Source organism: Callorhinchus milii, unplaced genomic scaffold (genome assembly GCF_018977255.1).
Source record: "Callorhinchus milii isolate IMCB2004 unplaced genomic scaffold, IMCB_Cmil_1.0 Scaffold5, whole genome shotgun sequence".
Lineage (NCBI taxonomy): Eukaryota > Metazoa > Chordata > Chondrichthyes > Chimaeriformes > Callorhinchidae > Callorhinchus > Callorhinchus milii.
This window is the reverse complement of record NW_024704746.1, coordinates 41,914,164-41,937,661: the sequence shown is the minus strand read 5'-3', so window position 1 is coordinate 41,937,661 and position 23,498 is coordinate 41,914,164. Positions and strand designations below refer to the sequence as shown.

General features: G+C 42.3%; 1 protein-coding gene across 2 annotated transcripts in view; it reads right to left on the bottom strand.

The window, feature by feature from the left end:
* mdfic (MyoD family inhibitor domain containing) overlaps positions 1-21,474 on the bottom strand; it is a 41,879-nt gene extending 20,405 nt beyond the window's left edge. Inside the window, exons 1-3 of one of the 2 annotated variants that reach the window (XM_007894575.2) lie at positions 20,975-21,474; positions 20,002-20,153; positions 9,551-9,688 (exon numbers count right to left, since the gene is read on the bottom strand). In XM_007894575.2, the coding sequence (XP_007892766.1) occupies positions 9,551-9,688; positions 20,002-20,086 (223 nt within the window). In that variant the 5' untranslated portion in view covers positions 20,087-20,153; positions 20,975-21,474. The remainder of the gene's footprint in view (positions 1-9,550; positions 9,689-20,001; positions 20,154-20,974) is intronic. The other variant, XM_007894574.2, reaches the window with a different exon arrangement.
* Positions 21,475-23,498: the final 2,024 nt, after the last annotated feature.

Sequence of the window (23,498 nt, the reverse complement as noted above, 5' to 3'; positions counted from 1 at the left end):
TATAGCTATATTAGGGTATTTTTTCCATTGATGGCAGAGTCAGTGAATAGGGGACATAGTTATTACATAGCGAAAGGAAAATATAGGAGGAATTATCTCACCCAGAGAGCAGTTGGGATTTTAAAAGCCCTGCTGAGTAGGGTAGTGGAGATGGAGTCCGTTGTGGCTTTCAAGAGGGAAATAGATAGGACTATGAGAGAGGCTCTTGAAGGGGTATGGGGATAAGGCAGGCAGTGGAACTGAAGAGATCTTCTTTCTGTGTAAGTCGGTGCAGACTCAATAGGCTGAATGCCCTCTTTCTGCACTGTAGATTTCTTTGTTTCTAAACTGCACATTGATCAGTTCACACAATCTCATAATCTTCAAAGCTGCAGCTGTTAATTCTTGTGCCTCGTGTGAAAATGTGTTTACATGCACAAGGAACCGTGTATTCACACAAAACTAATGTAAACGAACAGTGCAGTCACGTCCTATGCAGCATGCTGCATTGTGTTCAGCATGAATGTTTCTTTGTTTCATTTAATGTTAGTGCAAGGACTGCATTCCCAAAATACCAAGCTCTCATTTTTAATAGGCGCTCCTTCCCCCACCACAAAACAACCCAACAATCTCACACTTACTGTAGCACTGAGCTGCAACTCGTGCGTTAACAAAGACTTCAGTGTCATGTAACACAATGGCAACCCTGATGTGAACTACCATTTTACACATAAAACAAAGAACATTTAAAATCTGTGTCAAACAGTACTGTAGAGGCACCAGGATGAATCATCTGTTGTAGCAGATCTGAATCACTGAAGCTTACTGGATACTGAGTGAGAAGACAGGAAAAGGGCAGAGCCAGCGAAACAATAAGAGAATCCACGACTGAAGGGGGAAAAAAAACACAAATAGATCAAGACAATATGACCCAAAAGAAAATAGGGGAAGGTGTGAGCGAATTCAAGCCAAACAATGCTGCGGCAACAAACACAGGAAAACGAGAAAGGCGCTAAAGAAAGAGCAAAAGCAAAAGGCATGATATTAAATCTTGCATTTGATATAGTGCCTTATCATTTCAGAATGTCTCCAAGTGCTTCACAGAGACATCTGTGAAGTTTAGTGACTGTATTTGGAGGGTAAGATGGAGTTAAGAGCAAACAAACACAAGACTCTGCTTCAAGAAATATCAAGGATTGTAACAGGTTGATGTGTCATGAATGTCACTGGCCTTTTGCTGCTGAATTTGCTTTCTGCCTGGGACACCGATCCATAAAGAAACATCTCAACTGTGCTTGTAACCAGAACAAAGGAGACTTTCACTATGAAAGTAAGTATGAGAGTAAGTACTCTCTAGCACTGTACATACCCTGATTTTACATTTTAATTCATTTAAGACCTCAGCACACTGAAAGTAACTTTCAGATTCACACAAGCTTCCAAGCTAACTCACATACCCCTTTGTGAATGTGATAAACACTAACGATAAAGCTAATGTTTCCAAAAACCTGATCCGAAAGCCTGGACATTTCTAACATTCTTAAAACTACTAAAGTTATCGCTGTATTTGTTTGCAGAGAAATGTGACTGTAGGCATTAGCTGAGCAGGTTCTGTACTTCACAGCATCATTCTAACTCAAATAAACAAGCTGCAGCATTAAATGTAGACAATTTACACAGAATAGGCTTCTCTGAACATAAGGGCAAACATGGACTGCTGTTGGCTGAATCATAACTACTTTTTTTAAAAAAAACATTGCTTCAAACACGTATTTCTTCACCTTTAAAGAACAACACAGGAAGAGCATTGAGTACATCCGATCCTCCTACATAAATAAACTGAGGGACATACCCCTAGTATGGAAAGCAGCCCATTTGTGTTCTTGCTCACGCAAATCAGATGCTCCAATAGCACTGGTTACAGGTATGCCAGTGAATGATTCCATAAGGAAAGTCATCATAGGGGTCAATCAGAGAAAGTCCTGAGCCAGCAAATTACATTAGAATACATTAGAATATACAGCACAGAAGCAGGTCATTCAGCCCAACTGGTCTACGCTGGTGGTTATGCTCCAAATGAGCCTCCTCTTGCCTTCCTCAACTAAGCCTTCAAGCATAACCTTCTATTTCTTTCTCCCTCATGTACCTATCTAGCTTTCCCTTAAATACATCTATGCTATTTGCCTCAACAACTCCTTGTAGTAGCATGTTCCATGTTCCCACTACTCTCTGTGTGAAGAAATTTCTTCTAACTTCCTTATTTGATCTATTTGTGACTATTTTATATTGATGGCCCCTGGTTTTGGTCTCCCCCACAAGTGGAAACATCTTCCCTATGTCTATCCTATCAAAACCTTTCATCATTTTAAAGACTTCCATCAGGTCACCCCTTACCCTCCTCTTTTCAAGAAAAGAGTCCCAAGTATGTTCAGCCTTTCCTGATAGGTATAACTCTCAGTTCTGGGATCATCCTTGTGAATCTTCTTTTCACCTTCTCCAGTGCCTCTACATCCCTCCTATAATGTGGGGACCAGAACTCCACACAGTATTCTAAGTGTGGTCTAACCAAAGTTCTATAGAGGTTTACCATAACTTCCCTGCTTTTCATTTCTGACTTCCTTGCTTTTCATTTCTAATTGTTCACATTACAAACTATAATCATCCAATGCATCAGCAACCTTTGTGTTTTGAGACGTCCTCCCATTATAATAGTAATAATAATAAATTGGTCACTCAATCCACGACTGTTTGTGAGACACTGCTGTGCGTAATTGGCTGCCGAGTTTCGTCCTCAAGATATACAAACAATTCACTTTACAGTATGTTCTGCGAAGCACTTTGAGACGTCTCGAAGTGTGACTAGGCGCAATATCAAATGCAAGGATTAATATTATTATTGTTGTGAAAGGCGCTATACCAAATGTAAGGATTATTATAATCTGAATCAGTGAGACCAATACCCTAAAGAACAAATCACAGAAAGAAAGCCATCAATAGGTCTCTTTCAATCCTCATCAGTACTTTTCTGCAAAAAACGGTAAATTTCATGACATTTGTTAGTTTGGCTCAGTTGATAAAACTCTTAGCTCTGGGTCAGAAGGTTGAGGGTTAAAGCCCCAAATCAGATTTTGAGCTGATAACAAAGCTGATAAAAGCAATGCTACAGGAGTGCTGTAATGTGGGAGGTGCTGTCTATCAACAACAACAACAAAATTACATTTGTGTAGCGCCTTTCACGTTGGGAGGACGTCCCAAGGCGCTGGACAGACAGAGTTACAGACCCGAGCTGGGGGTCAGATGAGAATGTAAGATCCTGTCCGTTGAGTTTTATTCAAAAGAACCAGTTTTTTATGGCATCCTGCCAACAATCTTCCAGATTAAATGGCAAATCCCATCACAGTTGTTTGTGTTTGGTGCAAATGGCAATCGCATTTGCAAAAAAAGTCACTAAACTGAACTGTAATTTAGAGCAATTCACTTTAAAGACATTCTCACAGTAAGCAGCCACGAAAAAANCATATATTCTTTCTTACTAAGCTTGGTTGCTGGTCTAAATAACGCCAGAGCTACAGAAAAGAATTCAGCAAACAAACGTATCCTCACAGTGGAGGAATTTATCCAGACATATGCAGCAGCTCCTGCAAGGCAAAGATGGGTAGAGGCAGTAGTCAAATCCCTTGTTGTTCATTTGAGAAGATCCATAGTTTTGTGGCTTCTAACGAAAGTCATGTCAACATTGAGATTTAAGTAAACATATTGAAGCCAGACTCTGGACCAGTTTGCAGTCAGCCAGTAATCTACCTAAATTTACCTATACCAGGGAAGCCCATAGCTGCCTTTAAACTTCTACACATTTGGCTTTTTTTCCTTAATCACCTGCTGCATAGATCTGTGGAACCTGTATGCTTGCACATATATAGTCACTATACTTTACTGAAAATCATGTGAAGCACTTTGAGACATCCTGTGGAGTCCTGTAGCTCAGTGGTTAGAGCACTCGCTTTGCAAGCGAGAGACCTGAGTTCAATTCCAGGCCGGGTGAAACCTTGGGAAAGTTTCCTTACTCCACACGCCTAATAATAATCCCTCCAGAAACCAAAAACAATAATTAAATTGGTCATTTTCAATCTACGACTGTTTGTGGGACATTGCTGTGCGTAATTGGCTGCCATGTTCGCCCACAAATATACAGTCAATTCACATTACAGTGTGTTCTGTGAAGTGCTTTGGGAGTCCTCCCGACGTGAAAAGCGCTATATCAAATGCAAGGATTATTATTATTATTATTATTATATCCTCCCAACATGAAAGGCTCTGTACCAAATGTAAGGGTTATTATTGTAATCATTATTATTAAGCCCAAATCTTGTGACTGTAGGCACGGTCGAAGAGAGAGGTCTTCAAACACGATATGAAGGTGGGGAACAAGGGGCAAAGGCAAAGGAATAGCGGAAGGGTGTTCCAGAGTTTTAGGGCATAGTGGCTGAAAGCGTGGCCACCGATGGTAGAACCAAGGGATAAGCAGGAGGCCGAAACCAGTCGAGCGGAGGAAGCGGGTAATGGATTGGGAAGTAAGCAAGGTCTGAAAGATAGGGAGGTGCGAGAGCATGAAGGGCTTTGAAGGATCTTGAAATTGATTCATTCAGTGATAGGGAGCCAGGGGAGCCTGATTAGAACTGGTGTGATGGGGGTAGGCAATTTAGTGTGGGTGAGTATCCGGGTGGCAGAGTTTTGGATTAAACCTCTACACTTCTTCACCCTAGAGACTAACTTCAGTAGAGTCAAAGACCTAAACATGCTTTAATTCAGCAGCTCATCTAATCTCCTTTGGGCTAACCCCACTATATACTCAAGACACCAATCCTGAATGTCATTCGGTTGTGAGCTCAAACCCCTCATGGGCACTTTTTGAGTTCATAGCCAGCTAACACTACAGTTTCAGGGAGCACAGTATTGTCGGAGGTGCCATTCTTTTCATCCAAATTTAACTCAGTTGGCTACTCATCTCATTGTTAATTATGGGATGTTGCCAGGTGCACATTGGCTGTTGTGTTTGCCTATTTAACATTCACTATCATTTCTAATTATACTTTGCAAATAGCTACGGGACGGTATACAAATGCAAGCAGTTATTATGGATCCAAATTACTATCGTTAGTATAAAGGTAGATGTTGGTTAAGATGCAAGTCTAGTTACTGGGATTCATTTGAGAAACGGCTCAATACAATTTACATAGTGCCATTCAGATCAGGAAGATGTCTCAAAGCTATTGCTACCTAGGAGACAAAGAGGATGGGGAAGAGAAACATGACCGAAAGTGCGGTCAAAGGGGTAAGCCTTGTGGTGGGCTTTAAACGTGGGTAGGGAGGTTGCGAGTCGGAGGGAGTCCAGGTTGGATTTCCAGAGAGTGAGGGCAGAATGGCTGAAAGCTTGTCCGCTGCTGGAAGGGTGGATGGGGAGGGTACACGAAGCAGGCCAGTGTTTGTTGTATTATGATTAGACAAGGTGAGAAAGAGAGATCAAATAAGTCTTCCTCACTGTAACTGTCTTGTCATCGGGTGAAATGTACATTTGTTGAGCTGCGTAAATCTGCAAGCACAAATTGCACCGTGCCAGTCACCGGAGTATAAAAATAGCTTTCTAAACTATATTTTGTCATTTCCTACTTCCCCTTTAATTATTTTAGGATATTCAAGGGCCAGTCATACTTGGTTTTCAGTTCTGGGCAGCCAAACCAGACAGCTCCAGAAACCCAGCGAACTTTCCCAGGTTCAAGCCCACTGCAGGAACCTACACCAGAGTTAACGTAAATACAATATCCTCTCCTGTAACTCACCATCACCAAAAGTACAGTGTAATATTGCCAACTCTGCAAACATCAGGCTGATTGGGAAATATAGACTTTCACAATGTTATGATTGAATGCAAAAAAAAATTACAATTTCATATCAGGAGGATGTCCCACATGTTTGACACTGCTGGCTGAGCACCCAACCAGAGAGGGGTGGGGGCATACCAGTGAGGGGAAGATGGCCGAAGGCACTATTAAAGACAGATCTTGATGACTCATTGTTTTGTCCAACTGGTATGCAGCCTTTTTCACGCTTCCATGAATATTGAACTGTTAAAAGTTGAAAGAAATAAAACTCAGCTGGCTTTACTGTACTGTACTATATTCAATCTGAAGTCAATGTAAATGAAATCATTAAAATGGAGCTCACTATTTTATTTGTTTTTTTTTGCAGTTCTTGCAAATTGGACCGGCACAGCTGTTAGTTTGTTAAACTCCAAGCAGTACCCCAGTGCGCTCTCTGGGGTACCCCAATCCTTGACTTGCATCTAATGGTCTCTGAAATTAGGTAAGCAGAGTGTGTCCCTCCTGGGAGAGAGTATACATTCCATTCAGAACATGAGCATTTCCGTGCATGGGTGGCATACATATGTGAAACCTTCAGTCTGGTTTAGATACCCTTGAAGATAGTAATGGATTTCGCCTGTGTCAAACACCCAGATGAGCAAAAAAAAAGTGGCTGTTAAAAATGCACCAATAATAACTAGACACTTAAGTTTGACACTATCGTTCTCTGGCATAAGGCTTGAGCCTCCAGACATGGAACTCAAACACAGCAGAACTTGCAGCTCATGAAGTTAATGATCCACAGTAAATAACGCTGAAATCAAACCAAAACGCCACTTATCTGAACTTATGCAGTAATTGCAAACAAACATTTGCTTTTCACAACCATTACGCAAGAAGCTTCATGCCCATCAGACAGAGGTACAAAAGGGTTTCATAGGTGGATGCTAATAGGTTGTTTCCACTGTTGGCAAATGCAAAACTAGAAGGCATAAATATAAGATAGCTGGTGGTGGATCTAAAAGGGAGTTCTGGAAGTCATTTCAAATGTGTCCTGGTCTTTCATCCCATTTTACTTCAGGTGTTCTCTGCGCTCTCAGACTCATAGAATAATATTACTTTGAGTTCTTTAACAGTGGATTGTGAAGGGAGCCTCCTGCCACAGTTTCTCAAGATTGGTGAAAAACCACAACTCTCACATCCTTATGAAGCTTTGAAGCATTTTATTTCTTCAATTGCCATGTCAATTCTCCCCTACCCCCCACCCCCTCCCAAGTTTAAACATCTAATCTCCTGCCTCCGATTTCATTATACTTTAGACATTCAGGCTGAGCTGTTGCCACACAGTTTATAAATTAATAAAGTTTACAAGAGGAAATAGACACCGATGTTGGTAATGAAGATTAATAATCCTTACATTTCATATAGTGCCTGATCACGTATTTGAGAGGTCTCAAAGCGCTTCACAGAATATACTGTAAAGTGAATTGAATGCATATTTTATGAGTTAAACATGGCACCCAATTACGCACAGCAGTGTCCCACAAAGAGTCGTGGATTGAGTGACCAAATTTTTTTTTTTTAAATAGATTATTGCCCCCAAGAAAGCAATCTGCCAAATGACTAATAACCAGGTTCAACAACAACAACAAAATTACATTTTATAGCGCCGTTCACGTCGGGAGGATGTCCCAAGGCTTCGGACCTGAGCTGAAGGTCGGATTGGGGAGAGTGGAGGCCAGGGGGGGAAGGAGGGGGATTGAACGCACGGTCAAACAGGAAGGTCTTGAGATGGGTCTTGAAGGAGGCAAGGGAGGGGGTGAGGCGGAGGGACTGCGGCATAGAGTTCCAGAGGGTGGGGGCAGAGTGGCTGAAGGCTTGCCCGCCAATGGTGGGGCAGACGAGGCGGGGACGTGATGCAGGCTGGAGCCCGCTGAGTGGAGGTAGCGGTCAGGACGTTAGGGGGTTAAGAGGTCGCAGGGGTAGGGGGGAGCAGAATCTTGAACTGTAATCTCTGTGTGATGGGAAGCCAGTGGAGTCGGGTGAGGATGAGAGTGATGGAGTCTGGTGTGGGAGAAGACATAAGCTGCAGAGTTCTGGATGATCTGCAGCCTACGGAGGGAGGAGTTGGGGAGGCCGACAAGCAGGGACTTTACATAGTCAAGCCTGGATGTTATGAATGCGTGTATGAGCGTTTTGGCAGCCTGCGGTGTGAGATAATGGCGGAGCTGTTGCGGATGTGGGGGAAGGCAGAGCGGGTCATGGCACGGATGTGGGCTGAAAGGATAGTTGAGCGTCAAACAAGATGTCAAGGTTCCGGATTGGCTTAGCAAGATGGAGTGTGCATCTTTGGATGGTGATGCTGTCAGCGCCTGAGGTGTGGAGGCGCTGACAGGAGCCAATCAGGAGAACCTCGGTCTTGTTGGTTCAACTGAAGAAAGTTAGCTCTCGTCCAGGACTTGATGTCTGACAGACATTCTGTCAGGACGCCAGTGGTCCTGGAGTCAAGGGTGGAGGCAGAGAGATAGAGTTGGGTGTCATCTGCATACATGTGGAAGTTGACTCCATGTCTGAGGATGAAGTCACCAAGAAGGAGCATATAGATAGATATTGAAGAGGAGGGGATCAAGGACAGAGCTCTGAGGAACACCGCACCAGACGGTGCGAAGGCTAGAAGACAAACAATTTGTGGCGATAAAGTGGAGACGGGTTCCTACTTACTGCTAGGTAAACGAGGCATGTGGAATAAAGAAACTTGCTTTGCATTTTGCCCTGCCTGGGAATCAAAGCCAGATCTTCTCACTTGCGAGGTGAGTGCAATATGCTACAGGGCTCCATAATGGCTCATCCACTGCTGCACATACACAAGGAGTTGAGCGGGTGCTGGTGTCAAAGAGGTACTTTTCAAGACATGAGCAAAGAAGCGAGATGGGTGAACTCCTGGACATGCCAGCTACAAGTACCACCTACATGTTTCTGTCTGTAGCAATGCCATTAGGTTGGAAGGCAATACTAATAACAATAATACTTGCATTTCATATTATGCCTGATCACGTAGTTGAGATGTCTCAAAGTGCTTCACCGAATATACTGTAAAGTGAATTGACTGTATGTTTTGTGGGCGAAACACAGCAGCAGTGTCCCACAAACAGTCATGGATTGAGTGACCAAATTATTATTTTTTAGAAAGAAGAATGAAGTTCATAAGAAAAAAAGTGTTATAAAGTAAACTGACTGTGGCTTGTCCAGATTTCCCCTCCCATCCCACACCACAATCAGATCTGGACAACAATAAACATGCACCAGAACAATTCCACCAATTATAATAACAGCTCTGTTTGCTTCTCAAAACCAAGGCATCAGAGGACAGATGTACTGCCAGATGTGTAAAGACATGGAGAACCAAGACTAGTCATGGACCATGAACTATTTACAAGTCTGGCGATATGCATAGCAATAACAAAGAGCAATTCTTCCTCGGCATTCCTCTTTTTGTGGCGGTTTCACACACTGTTAATATACTTTGACAGCCATCATTCTGTTAAAGCAATTCCGTTGACTCGTGTTACTTTACTGACATTATCACTTTTGACATAAGCTAACTGCATGTCAATATTGTCAGTATCTGTAATTGTGCTATTATTGTAATACTGGCAGACAGCAATTTGTTCCAGAATGCACTACATTTGTCAAAAGACCTTCCATGGACTTACTTCTGATGAGGTCAGTACTGGTGTCATTCACCAGGTTTGATGGATTCTGCACATCTTGATGTATGGCCCAGTTATCTGACGAAGGTGAAGTCTCCTTCTGCTGTGCACATTCTCTTCCTTCATCACATTTACCAGTGTCTGAAAAGTAAAGCACTCAGTCATTGCCCCATCCAGATCTCCATCGATAACCCACACTTAACGTTTACAATTTCATCAGAACGTTACAATTGGCACTGGACTTGGATTTTTACTTTATTTTGGCTGTCCAGGTTTAAACAAGTTTTTTTTNAAATAGACTTTCACAGAACAACTGCTGGAATGAAATCATACAATAATAACCCTTCCATTTGGTATCAAGTCAGGAAGATGTCTCAAAGTGGATTTACTGTGAAGTGTAGTGACTGTGTACTTTGTAGGCAAACGCAGCAGTCAATTATTGTACAGCACATAAACGGCCATTAAATGAATGACACAATTAAATGGGAGATTGGTGGCCAGGACACCGAGTGAAACTCTTTTCGAAATAGTTCCTTGTGATCCTTAACGGCCACTTGAACAGGCAGGCGAGACCTCAATTTAATGTCTCATCTGAAGGACAGCATCTCCAAACTCCTCCAGTAGTGCATATGCAGTGTCTGCTTAGACTTAAGTTCAAAATCCCAACATGCGGATTAAACCCACAACCTTCTGATTCAAGAGGTGAGAGTGCTACCAATTGAGACAGACTGACACTGGACTTATCATCAGCCCTTTTCTGGAAACGAACATATTTCACTCTTCGTGCATTATGTATTATTGGCACAAGAACAGAATGATGTCTGAGACAACTGATAATGACACCTACTTCACAAGTTACTTTGTTGAGTCAAGCTTCAAGCTACACCACTGTTAAGTGCTCCAAGATGCTACCTGCGTGAAGGATGCTATATAACTGCAAGTTGTTGTTGTTACAAAACTGACTGAGAAAGAGTCACATAAACATGAGGCAAGCGAATACTCCATGAAAGAATTTTTGGATTCCATTGGCAATTTAAGTTCTGTAGACACAAACCTCACATTAAATCGCCCACAAAAACCCTCAATCACTTCACTTAAAATATCCTGCGAAGCATTTTTAGATTGATGTGAATGGCGCTATACCAAATCCCTGTAACACATGTCAGACTCCAGCACTTGTGAAATGGCCACAGAATCATAGAGATTTGCAGGGCAGAAGGATGGACTCAAATCAGTCCATCGAGTCTGCACCAGCTCTCAGAGCAAGCTTTTCATTCGATCCCACTGCTTGCCTTATCCCCATAATCCTTCTAGCCTTTATCTTTCATCTATTTCCTCTCGAAACCCACAATGAACTCTGCCCGACCACTTTACATAGCAGGGTATTCCACATCCCAACACCTCTGTGAAAAGTGAATTGTGAATGCTGTCTGTGCATTGTTCATTTCAACAATGAGTTAACACTTCCATGAGGCATAAGACGGCACGTGCTAGAAGCATGTGAACTAAATATGATTCAGCAGCTTTCTAAACATGGCATCTCCAGACTGAAAAGAGCTGCTTGATCCATCCATTGCCTCTTCCATTCAGTCGCTCAAAATAGCCGGAGCAAGAGTGAAGGAGACCATTCCGGCGTTTGCTTCAAAGAGTTGGAAGTGCACCAGCAGCAGCTGCAGTCATTGTGCTCAGACTACAAGGGATGCCAAGAAACATGCACCTCCGAGAGCTGACCATGCTGAGGTCACCAGATCCTCACCAGAAACGCTGCATTGTACTTTTGGGGCCAGTACAACATACTCGCAGCCACCTCACCCCCACCCCTCTAAAGAGACAATAAATGCAACACGGGATATTAAAAAAAACTAAAATATCGGTTGTCCACAGTGACCCCACCTTAATTTTCCACTGTAAACCACGAAGGATATGAGAGATACGTCTGTTCCAGCTGCAAAAACAGGCTTATCAGTGCCGTGGCTCTGACCTGGCTGTTCATATAAAACTGCCCCGACAAAGGTTCGAAAAGGGAAACAGCGGTGCACCTGCATTGGTCGTCATAATGTGTGTTGCTCTGCGCAATTTTGTTTTTTTAAGAAAAAAATATATTTGGTCAAAAGAGCAATTAGTCCCATGCGAACCAAACCAGCAACTGCTTTGATCTTGGTCAGGCTCCAGCCAGCAGGTCGCACTGCATTTTCTTCATGTTGGTGAAGCCAACCCAACATGTGAACCGCAAGTCATGTCAGTGCTCTATCTCCCACACCCTCTGAGATAACAACATTTGTATTTATTTGGCATTCTTCATTCAGGACATCATCTTGCAGCATTGCACAATGGCAGGACTGGACGCTGACCAAGGGAGAAGGGAGAGGAGGGGGCAACCATAGGCACTGTTGAAGAGGTAGGTCTTAAAGTGGAACTCAAAGAGATAAAAGGAGGTGGAGGGATCAAGCGGGAACTCCAGAAGTTAGGGGCATTGAGGCTGAATACACGGTCATCGATGGTGGGCATGGAGGAGTCAGGGGAAACCGCAGAAGACTTGAGCGAAGGGGAGGCAGAGAAGTGGGCTATGAGCAGGTCAGAGAGGTGCTAAGGCTTGAAAGAGACTTGTATTTGAGGGCAAGGAATTTGGGAGAATTCTTTACACCCCATATTACTTTGAACTACTTTAAAGTTATAGGACGTTTCTCCATCAGCGTGCCAGAAAACACTAAAGCTTGGTTTTAATTTGCAATCCTACATGTCTACATGGACAGTCTTGTAACCACAGCTGGCTTCACTGAGAGAGAAGAGAAATAAACCACTTTCACCCAATTCTCAGCAGCTACTGTTCACTGACAGAGCGTGAGGTCTCTGAACACGGCAACCCCAAGTCCTCTCATATGAGGAAACAAAGGGGTTTGAAAAGATCTGAAAATTATATAATGCTGTGGCCAGGCTGCACCTAGTGTACTTCGGAAGTTCTTGTCCTACAGGCAAGGTAGAAGAGAGCAATGAGGATGATCCCAGTTTAACAGGGATGAGCTATGAACAACGAATAAACAAGCTTGCGCTCTTCAGGCTTGAAATAAGACATCTCAGATGGGGGCCTTTTAGAGTTATATAACATTTTAAATGAGACTGAGAAAATTTATTCTGACTGTAAAAGAACAAGACATTAGAACAAGAGGACATAATAATAATAATAATAATAATAATAATAATAATAATAATAATAATAATAATCCTTGCATTTGATATAGTGCTTTTCACGTCTTCTAGACGTCTCAAAGCGCTTCACAGAATATACTGTTAATTGAATTGATTGTATATTTTGTGAACGAAACGCAGCAGCCAATTGCGCACAGCAGTGTCCCACAAACAGTCGTGGATTGAGTGACCAAATCATTATTGCTTTTTTTCTTGAGGAATTCTTATCAGGCATGTATACACACAGCCTCTCCCATTGTCTCTCCCTGTATACACACAGCTTTTCCTGATGATGATCATGATCATGATGAAGATGAGATGCGATGTGTGGGCACGAAACCCTCAATAGCCAGCAGGAGCCCCGACCATCCTAATCTCTAATTTTTAATTAATTTTAATTTAATCTCTAAGACTTAGACAAGCAGGATCTTGGGTTAGCCTCACACTCAAAATATGGCACCCCTGACAATACAGCCCTTGCCCCAAGCCCTGCACTGGAGTCAGACAGCCAGGTCTGTGAGCTCAAAGTCAACACTTGATTCCATAACTAACTGGAAATGTTAATGACCAAAACAAGATAACAGCTGAGATGGTAACTCTGAAAACTGTCTTAGTCACCACAAATATCTCAATTAAAATGACTGGAACAGGAGTGAATAACCCTGACCAATTTCAAAAACAGCTTGATGCTTTGATGGGTGGGTGTTCTGGAAGGATGAAAGAGCTTTTGTCATCCGAACCAATCTTGTGTACTGTGATTTGAAGTCTACCTTGCAGGATTTCTCCTCAATCTTACTACTCGCCGATACCTGGACTTCCCTGTTTAAAGAGTAGTAAAGAGACAGTGGACAGAGCGTTCATGCATTTTCAGCAGGGGAATACTCCGGAAAGCAAACTGCAATTCTGCAGAGGCTTCTATTAACAACAGAGCAAATGCAGCTCAGTGTTGTGCAGTTTCGGAAAGGGCAGATCCCCCAAATATCCCAACAGCAGCAGGAGGTCAGATTTCAGCAATCACAGTCACACCTAAATGTGGTTCAGTTAATAACAAGAGGATTCTTCCTCCCTGTAAATCCAATTTTATTGACGTTTTGGGAGGGGAGAGGCAGGGGACACACTGTTTAAAACAAAGTTTGCCAGAGGTTGGGAGAAAGCAGCTCCAGGATTGATCTGACAGTGTTTCTCCCTGGCACATCATCAGAAAACAGTGGTTTCAACACTTCAGTCTCAGTAGACCAGAAGTCTACAACTATATTAATATACTTAGATTTCACCAGTTAAACATTTGCCACTCACAAGACGTAGAAGCAGTGAGTGTTACTGTGGAACGAAAGTCTCACAACACAGCTTACACTCTGCCGTTTACTATATACTACAGTCCATGATGTGAAATTCACTTTCTACCAGGAAATACAATGCAGACAAAAGACAATTTAAAGGTAATTGTAGATGGGAAATAAATACTGCTTGAAAAGCCCTCAAAAGAGTGGTTAACATGCTCTTGAAAGAGAGATATTGCTTATGCCAAATACGAAAAATAACCTTTCATGGAAGTTGCTAACAATCTGGCTTTGGGTGCGAATGTTTCATTCAAATGATTACAGACATACAGTATTTGCACTGAATCTAGTGCTTCTAGAATCACAATGAAATTCAGACAATAAAGGGCTTCACACAGCAGTAGTATATTCCAAAAGGTTTCTACCACGCCAGAAATGGAAGAAAGTCAGTTCGTTGAATCCAGCTTCAGTCAAGTACACGGGCAATTCAAAAGAATTAACTATTTGCCATAAAAGCATAACTGCAATACACAGTCAAGGTCTGTTCCAACACGCAATAGCCTCTGGTTCTGAATTACATCACCCCAGCAATGGAAAAAGGATGATATCACTTGCGAACCCAGCCACCACTAAATTACTTCGACAACCAATTAAATGAAACATTGCATTCTCGAGATGACATTTGCCAGAAGCCAGGTGGTTTGGAAGTTGCAAGAATGTGGTGCATTTCGCACCAGATGGGGAGATACACGTACACACGTGACATACATAGTAATTATAAAACAATAATAGTTCTTACATTTGGTATAGTGCCTTATCACGTTGTCGAGACGTCTCAAAACATTCTACAGGCGTTTTACTGTAAAGTAGTGACTGTATATTTTGTAGGAGAATGGGGCAATCAATTTGCGCAATTTGAGCAATATCCTACAGACATGCATGGAGTGAATGATTTATTTTATCAGGGGATTATTGGCCAGGACAGCAGGAGAAACTCCCTTCTCTTTTCAAATGGAGACATGGAATCTTTGACATCCACCTGAGCAAGCAGGCATGATCTCAGTTTAATGTGTCATCCAAAGTCCGGCACCTTGGACAATGCAGCGCACATCAGTACTACACACCTTGGCACTGCAATGTGTTGTCAGCCTAGCTTGAGCTGAAAGCTCCGAGGTTGGGTTTGAACCCACAACCTTCTGACTCAGAGGCGAGATTTGATATAGTGCAGCCGAACCAGGCAGACACTTCCTTCTCCAAGGTCTGCAATTATTTGCTACCATGCATGCCATCAGGCACGTGACTGCAGTACACGATCAAGGTCTGTTCCAACACATAGTAGCCTCTGGTTCTGAATGCCCCCAAAATATACAGTCAATTCACTTTACAGTCTATTCTGAGAAGTGCTTTGAGACGTCTCAAAGACGTGATAAGGCGCTATATCAAATGCAAGAATTATTATTATTATTTATTATAACGTGGAACCGCGTACAAACTCCAACTGTTAATATTCTCCGGGACCACAGGGTCAGGAGAGCGTGCATATTCCAGCAGGTTCGGGATCCAAAACCTACATTGCTGCACGTCAACAAATTCCTAAAGCACAATGGGGCAGTATACTCCATCCCTGGCTTTAAAGTTTGGAAACCTTGAACTTTACAGCTCCTTATACATCAAAACATCTCAAGCTGCTTTTGAGTCATTAAATTGTGATTTCTGGTAGCTATTGCACCACCTAAAGTATAATGGGCACACATAGAAACCAATATCATCCCCCAGATTAACCACAGAAAGCGACTGATAGCACAACACACAAAGAACATACCGGCCGCTAATTCTTTCCGTGCCTTGGCCTGCACAGGCTGCAATTCCAGCTGAGGGTACAACTCCAACCAGTCTTATGCAAAGAACCTCTGGACTACTTCCCCCAGAAAGGTTAATTTGTTGCAAAGACAATTTTGTCACACGTGTCCTATGTAGGATTTATCAAAACACCTACAAACACACACCTACGAAATTGACAACGATTCTACTTTACAGTACTTCCTGTGAAGCGCTTTAAGAAAGACGTTCTCCCGACGTGAAAGGCGCTATATCGAATATAAGCAGTATTGTTACTTTAAACGTGTCCTAAAGAAAGCACGACTCAGAAAGTTTGGCACAGCTTCTAGAGTCAGCCTAACTATGAAACAAAGTCTTCAATATTACCCCTTTACAGTCGGAAACTAATGCAACATATAAACCATTTTAATGATGTTTTTACTTAAAGCTTTCTTCCGAGTCAGTTTACGCAGAACCCGTTCTCAGCTAACATGAGGCTAATGCCTGAAGAAAAAAAACACTTCAATTTCTTGAAGCGCTGAAAACAAGTAAATTGCAGCAACAAAGGAACAATAGTTTGATGCTGCAACGGGAGACAACAAGTTTACTGGAAGGAAGAGATCAACGGGATGAATTGGTCCCGTGAATTGACCATATGAATAGCTGTGTGTAAATCATGCATCAAGAGTCAGGACTCCTCACATACGCTACAGTGCTGCCACCAGAGTTTGATGCCCCTTTGCCTCTCCTGCACGTCCCTCCTCTCACCTCTGAACTTTATTTCACTTCTGCTGCTCTCCACATACATGTGTGGATAAGCTCCGTTTGGGCCAATAGCCACCTGCCTTCCTTAAGCAACAAGCTGAGTGGCATCCAAAAAACAATTTAGCTGCAGGGTGTATTTCTGAGTTTAGTGAGGAATGCCACGAATGTAAAGCTTGTGCATTTCAATACCACAAATTCGTCACTGTAGTGGAGTCAGCTTCCACTACTTGCCTCAATAATGTGTCACCACCCGTTGCAGGAATGTGTGATAATTCACGTACAAGCCAAACACGAAGCCTGAAACTGAAATGTTTCTACCTAATCAGGAGCAGGATGTATTCTTTTGCTGTGAGACCCTGTGAGCAGAACCTGGGTTGAGATTCTTCGAAATACAAGTCCACGGTGGTTTTGAAACCAGGTCTCAGAAGTGAAAGGATAGTATGTTCAACCAGAGTGGACAAAACACAATAAAAGCAATTATTTAATGTTGGCTTATTTGTAGACTGGAAAAAAAAGACACTGATAATAATGGGGGGTAACAAAAGTGGCCAAAAAGGATGGCCAACACTTAAACCAATACTTAAACCCCAAACTCTACAATACCATTGGAATATTAGTAACATATGTGTTAGCAAAGTTATAATGTCACAGGAAATACCTGCTTTTGGATGATTTTGTAACATTCCATGAATGAATTGGTTATAATAATAACCCCTACATTTGATATAGCGCCTTATCACATCTTTTGATGTCTCAAAACACTTCACAGAATATACAGTAAAGTGAATTGACTGTGTATTTTATGGGTGAAACATAGCAGCCTATTGCACATATCAGTGTCTCACAAACAATCGTGGATTTAGTGACCACATTATTATTATTTATAATTTATATGCAAAGTAACATTGGGCAAAAACAATAAGTGAAGAGAAAAATAAACTTGAAATGGCACATCATTGATTTATTTTTGTTTCGCCTTAGACAATACTCTGCAATCAGAGTATTATTGCTGCAGAAGGTCCCTGTGATCTCACAGAGCCTGACAATGCTATCTACCTCGCTCTTTTGTTTGAAATGGGACACAGTGAGCCACAGTTGTATTTTTAGTCTTATCACAGCTTGCTGATAAATTCAACTCCCTAATTTCATTTCAGTGCCCGTTTCATAAACATTGTGCTGTTGCTGACATCACAAGAAACAGCGCTTCTATCGCTGTGGGTGTCAACCTGTCTTAGCTGGTAGCACTCTCGCCTCTGAGTTAAAAGGTTGTGGGTTCAAGCCCCACATCAGGACGTGGAACTCATGTAGTCTAGGCTGACACTCCAATGCATTAATGGGGGCGTGCTGCATTGTTGGAGATGTCATCCTTTGGATAAGATGTTAAACCAAGGTCCTGTATGTCTACCCAGGTGGACGTTAAAAGATCTCACAGCACTATTTGAAAAGAGAAGGGAGTTTCTCCAGGTGTCCTGGCCAACAATCCCTAAATAAAGTTGGTCATCCACTCCATTGATGTTTGTGGGATATTGCCGCATGCAAACTGATTGCCACATTCACTCAGGAAACATACATCAACACCACACTACAGTATATTCTGTGAAACACTTGGACATGTCTCGATGACTAGATAAGGCGCTACATCAAATGCAAGAATTATTATTATTATTATTACCAATTTATTCCTTTCAGGCTGCAGTAGCAAAAAGGTTGGCCTTGCGATTCTAACAGAACTATTATCGAATAAATGATCCGCTCCCCAGTTGCACAAATGGAAATCAAGACATGCAGAGGGGTAAAGCTCTGTTATTAGCTCTAGCACAAAACCAAACCGAAAACAAAGCCAGGGAGAGGAAACACATGCCTATGCTATTGACAAATGTCTTACGCGCATACATATATGCTGACTGCCAAGGTTTAGCTCCTAACACTGAGCAGGTGACACACCCAAACTCATGTATCCAAAATACTATTGCTTTTGTATCAACCCAACAGGACTTTAGCTTTCGTTTTATCATAAACTGCAACTATGCGACTTTACTTTTGAGTCATCCAGAAGTTGTTTATTGATTTCTAGCAAATTTAAGCTTTGAAAACATCAAGATACTTAAGCTTCTCAGCACCATTATCTTCAAACATGCTTCAGAAACGAGGCAAAGCACGAGTTTCATAGAGCACATAATTGGATTGGATTTTCAAAAGAAAAAANTGATGCAACCAATTTTCGAAGTAGATCAAGAACTTCTCCAAACTGCAGTAACTGCTAGTTAAATATATGTAATGATAATAATCCTTGCATTTGACATAATGCCTCATCCCGATCCATCTCAAGGCGCTTCACAGGACTTTACTGTGAAGTGTAGTGACTGTATTTTGCAAGCGAACATAGCAGCCAATTTGTGCACAGGGATGTTCCACAAAGAGCCATAAAGTGAATGATCAATTTCATTTAATGATGATTTGATTTTTCTTCGGGTTTCATTTTTTAAGCAAAATGGATTTTTGAAAAAAGGATACTTGTTGCAGTTAATTGAAGGTGTACTGTAGCTCAGTGGTTAGAGCACTCGCTTTGCAAGTGAGAGACCCGAGTTCAATTCCAGGCAGAGGGCGAAACCTTGGGCAAGTTTCTTTATTCCACACTCCTAATAATAATCCCTCCAAAAAAAAACAATAATAAATTGGTCATTTTCAATCTACGACTGTTTGTGGGACACTGCTGTGCGCAATTGGCTCCCGCGTTCACCCACAAATATACAGTCAATTCATTTTACAGTATATTCTGTGAAGCGCTTTGGGACGTCTAGAAGACGTGAAAAGCTCTATATCAAATGCAAGGACTATTATTATTATTATTACCTACCACCAGCTGATTTGGGAATCAAATTGAGTTTGTGAAAACTTCAGCACATCAGGTCACTAAACACTTTCCGAATTAGATCAGCAACAAGTGAAGGCGTTTCAATGTAATCAAACTTTGAATCCTCCCAAAAGACTTAAGTTTGATGATAGATTTTTACAGCTTTTAAACTGATTCTGATCAATTCTTCACCGTTGTACCTTCTCGGACATGATCAAAAGTTTGTTTGATTAAAAGGCTTGCCAATACCCAGCAGTTTATCCCAATGTGTAATCTCCAAGTAAAGCATTAGTGGGGGACGGAATAAAGTATTATACGTCAGCTTGAAAATCTCACAACTTATTCAATGAACTCACCAAAGTTAGTTCTCCTTCTGCAATGGTTTTTGTAGCTTGCATTTAACTTTTTGCAACTTACCTAGCATCCGGAGGTTGTATCAGAGCACCATTTGTTGGGAGTTTGCCTGAACCTTCTCAAAAGTAGGGATAGCGAACCTTTTTCTTTGTGCATATATTAATAATAATAATAATAAGAAGAAGAATGTCTCTTACCATCTGTATGGAGCAAAACACTGTTCTCTGTGAAAGTGTTCTCTTCTGGCCCCCCAGGCCCTAGAGGCTCTTCCACCTGGGACATCTGCCAAGCGGCTCAGCTCACTCTCAAGGCACTTCAGACCCTAAAAACCGAAGCAGCTGAAAAGCTGCTAAAAAGCCCAACCGTGAAAAACTCCCGAGTTTTTAAAAGAGAGAAACAAAAACTAAGCCGTTCCATGTAGCAAAGTGGAGCCATAAGAAAGATTATGATGATAATGATGAGATTACTTTTGCGCTGCAGGCAATTTCTGACACGCCAAGAGCTGTCCGCGAATTGCAACTGATGCACACATTCACAGTCACTTACACGCGCGCTTGCACACTTACACCCACGCGCACCTACACACTCACTCACTCACACTCACTTACACATGCACTCACTCACACACACTCACTCACTTACACACGCACTCACTCACTCATTCACACACACACTCATTTACACACACTCACTCACTTACACACGCACTCACTCACTCATTCACACACACACTCATTTACACACACTCACTCACTCATTCACACACACACTCATTCACACACACACACTCACTTAGACACACACTCACTTACACTCACTCACTTACACACACTCACACACTCACTCACACACACTCACTGACTCACTCACACTCACTGACTCACTCACTCACTGACTCACTCACACAAACTCACTCACTGACTGACTGACTGACTCACTCACTCACACACACTCACACACACACACACTCACGTCTCGGGGCAGAACTTTTCAGCCAAGTTTCGGCCAAACCTTAGATTGCGGGGAAGCGCAACAGGCAACAGCGAACGGGGTTAAAAGTTACGCTCAGAGAGAGAGAGAGAGAGAGTGAGAGAGTGAGAGAAAAGAAAGAAAAGAAAAAGAGAGAAAGCGCTGCACACTTTCCGCCACAGTCGGTCGTCGTTCCAGTACCTGAAAGACATCCCAGTTTTCCCCCTCTCTCTCTCTCTCTCTCTCTCTCTCTCACTCTCTCTCTCTCTCTCCCCCTTTTTTTTTTGGCTGCGCGTCGACTTATAAAACTTTTATATATTGATATATAATTTTTTTTCTGAGGGGAAGAGCAAGAAAATGTTACAGAGATTCCCGGAAAACAATCGGTTATTTCTTCTTCTTCTTCTTCTTCTCCTCCTTCTTCTTCTCCTTTTTTTTTCCTGTGATTCAAGTTCCTTTTTTTATATATATATATAATTTGGGTTCTCTCCTGAGGGTCGGACAGAGCGCGAGACAACCAGATTCCCTGCACTGCTCCTCCTCCTCCTCCTCCTTCACATTATATTCTCTCCAAACTCTTCTTCACAGACTCTTTTTTTTTTGTGTGTGTGTGTGACTTTTTTTTTCTCTCTCTTTCTCTGCAATTTTCATCATTTCCGGATTCCGACAGTAATATCCAGAACTGGAGCTCAGCCACAGAGAGAGAGAGAGAGAGAGGGAGTGAGGGGGAGGGAGGGAGGGAGTGAGAGAGAGGGAGTGAGTGAGAGAGAGGGAGTGAGAATGAGGGAGAGAGAGGGAGTGAGGAGAGGGAGTGAGTGAGAGAGAGAGAGAGAGAGAGAGGGAGTGAGGGAGAGAGAGGGAGTGAGAGAGAGAGAGGGAGTGAGTGAGAGAGAGAGAGAGAGGGGGGGAGAGAGCAGGAATAATAATAATAATAATCCTTGCATTTGATATAGCGCTTTTCACGTCGGGAGGACGTCCCAAAGCGCTTCACAGAACACACTGTAAAGTGAATTGACTGTATATTTGTGGGCGAACGCGGCAGCCAATTGCGCACAGCAATGTCCCACAAACAGTCGTAGATTGAAAATGACCAATTTATTATTGTTTTTGGTTTTGGAGGATTAATAGGGCTGTGGAGTAAGGAAACTTACCCAAGGTTTCGCCCTGCCTGGAATTGAACTCAGGTCTCTCACTTGCAAAGCGAGTGCTCTAACCACTGAGCTAAAGGACTCCAAATAGGACAGGACAGTGACAGGACTCCGAATAGTCACTGGGTCTCTCCGCCTGTCTTAAGTTCTTCACTGGCCCCCAACAGGAGCTGTTGAACTTGGCTCCAGGTTCGCTCCACCACCTCTCGTGGTGTTTCAGAGTCTTGACGCCCTGTTCGTCTCAAGCCCTTGCTTTTTGGAAGCCGGCGCTCCCGGTGGATCTTCTCCCGAAACCCAAGGCCCCCTCGAAGTGACGACACCGACGAGTTGCGTTTACGCAGTGCCCCGTTTCACGTAGGGTGATGTCCGGGAGCGTTGGGGTTCGATGCCGAGCGAGGGAGAAAGGGGGAAGCGACCGTAGATAGATAGGCGTAGTTGAAGAGAGTTACCCAGCTGGGATTTCAAGATAGTGATAGAGAGGGCTTAAGGTGGAGGGATTTGCAGAGATAAGGGGTGTATTTTGACTGCATTTAAGCATTTGTTCAATTCTGAACAGCTCAAAGCCCTTCGCAGGATTTTACTTTAAAGTGGAGTGACTGCGTATTTTGTAGGCAAGCAACATTAAATGAAAAAAAATTAAAGCAATACCCACCTAAGTTACTTAAAAAGCTGCTTCAAAAATCTTAAACGTTGAAAAAGTGCAAACCCAATTAGGGTTTTATAATACTGTACTTAGTTGAAAAAACAAACTTTAGCTGATTCATTGTAGAGTCATACTGATGTGATGTTAGCATTGTTTGGTTTTTAATCTGCATGTTGCACTGACATCATAGGACACCAGGATGGACCGCAGAAAGAAAAGGCACCTTTGCCATATCAAAAAAAAGTATGCAGTGCCACACCTAATGTGTGGCATCAAAGATTGTGGTCAACGATCAACAGCAATATAATTGTTAATACTGCACTTCAACAAACACGAATTGCTATTTTATAATAAATAATAATAATATACATTTGATGTAGCACTCTTTACATTGGCACTTTACAAAGCACTTCGCAAGATACACTGTAACATCTAGACCCTAGATTGTGTATTTTGAAGGAAAATACGGCAGCCAATTTGCCAACAGCAATGTCCCTGAAACAGCCATGAAACGAATGACCAATCTTTTCTGGGCAATTCCCGGTGAGGATATTAGGAGAAACTCCCATCTCTTTCTGAGTTATGCCAGGGGCTATTTAACATCCACTTGAACAGGCAGATGGGAAACTGTATAATGCCTCATCCAAAGAATGGCATCTCCATTAATGCAGTGTGCCCACAGTACTACATTGGAGTGTCAGCCTAGACCATATGAGCCAAAGTCACAAAGTCTCATAAAGGGGAAGTGATTCGGGTTTCTATAATTAAGAGGCAAAGGGGTCAGTCAAACATAAGCAATAAACAGTCGAATCCTAGAAGCAACCTGTGACTGAATTAATTGGGTTGTTTCTTGTTACACCATCTATACTCAGCTGAGACGACTCATCTCTGTCAGGGCTGTGGTGTGACTCAAATGCAGGATTACAGTGTTTTG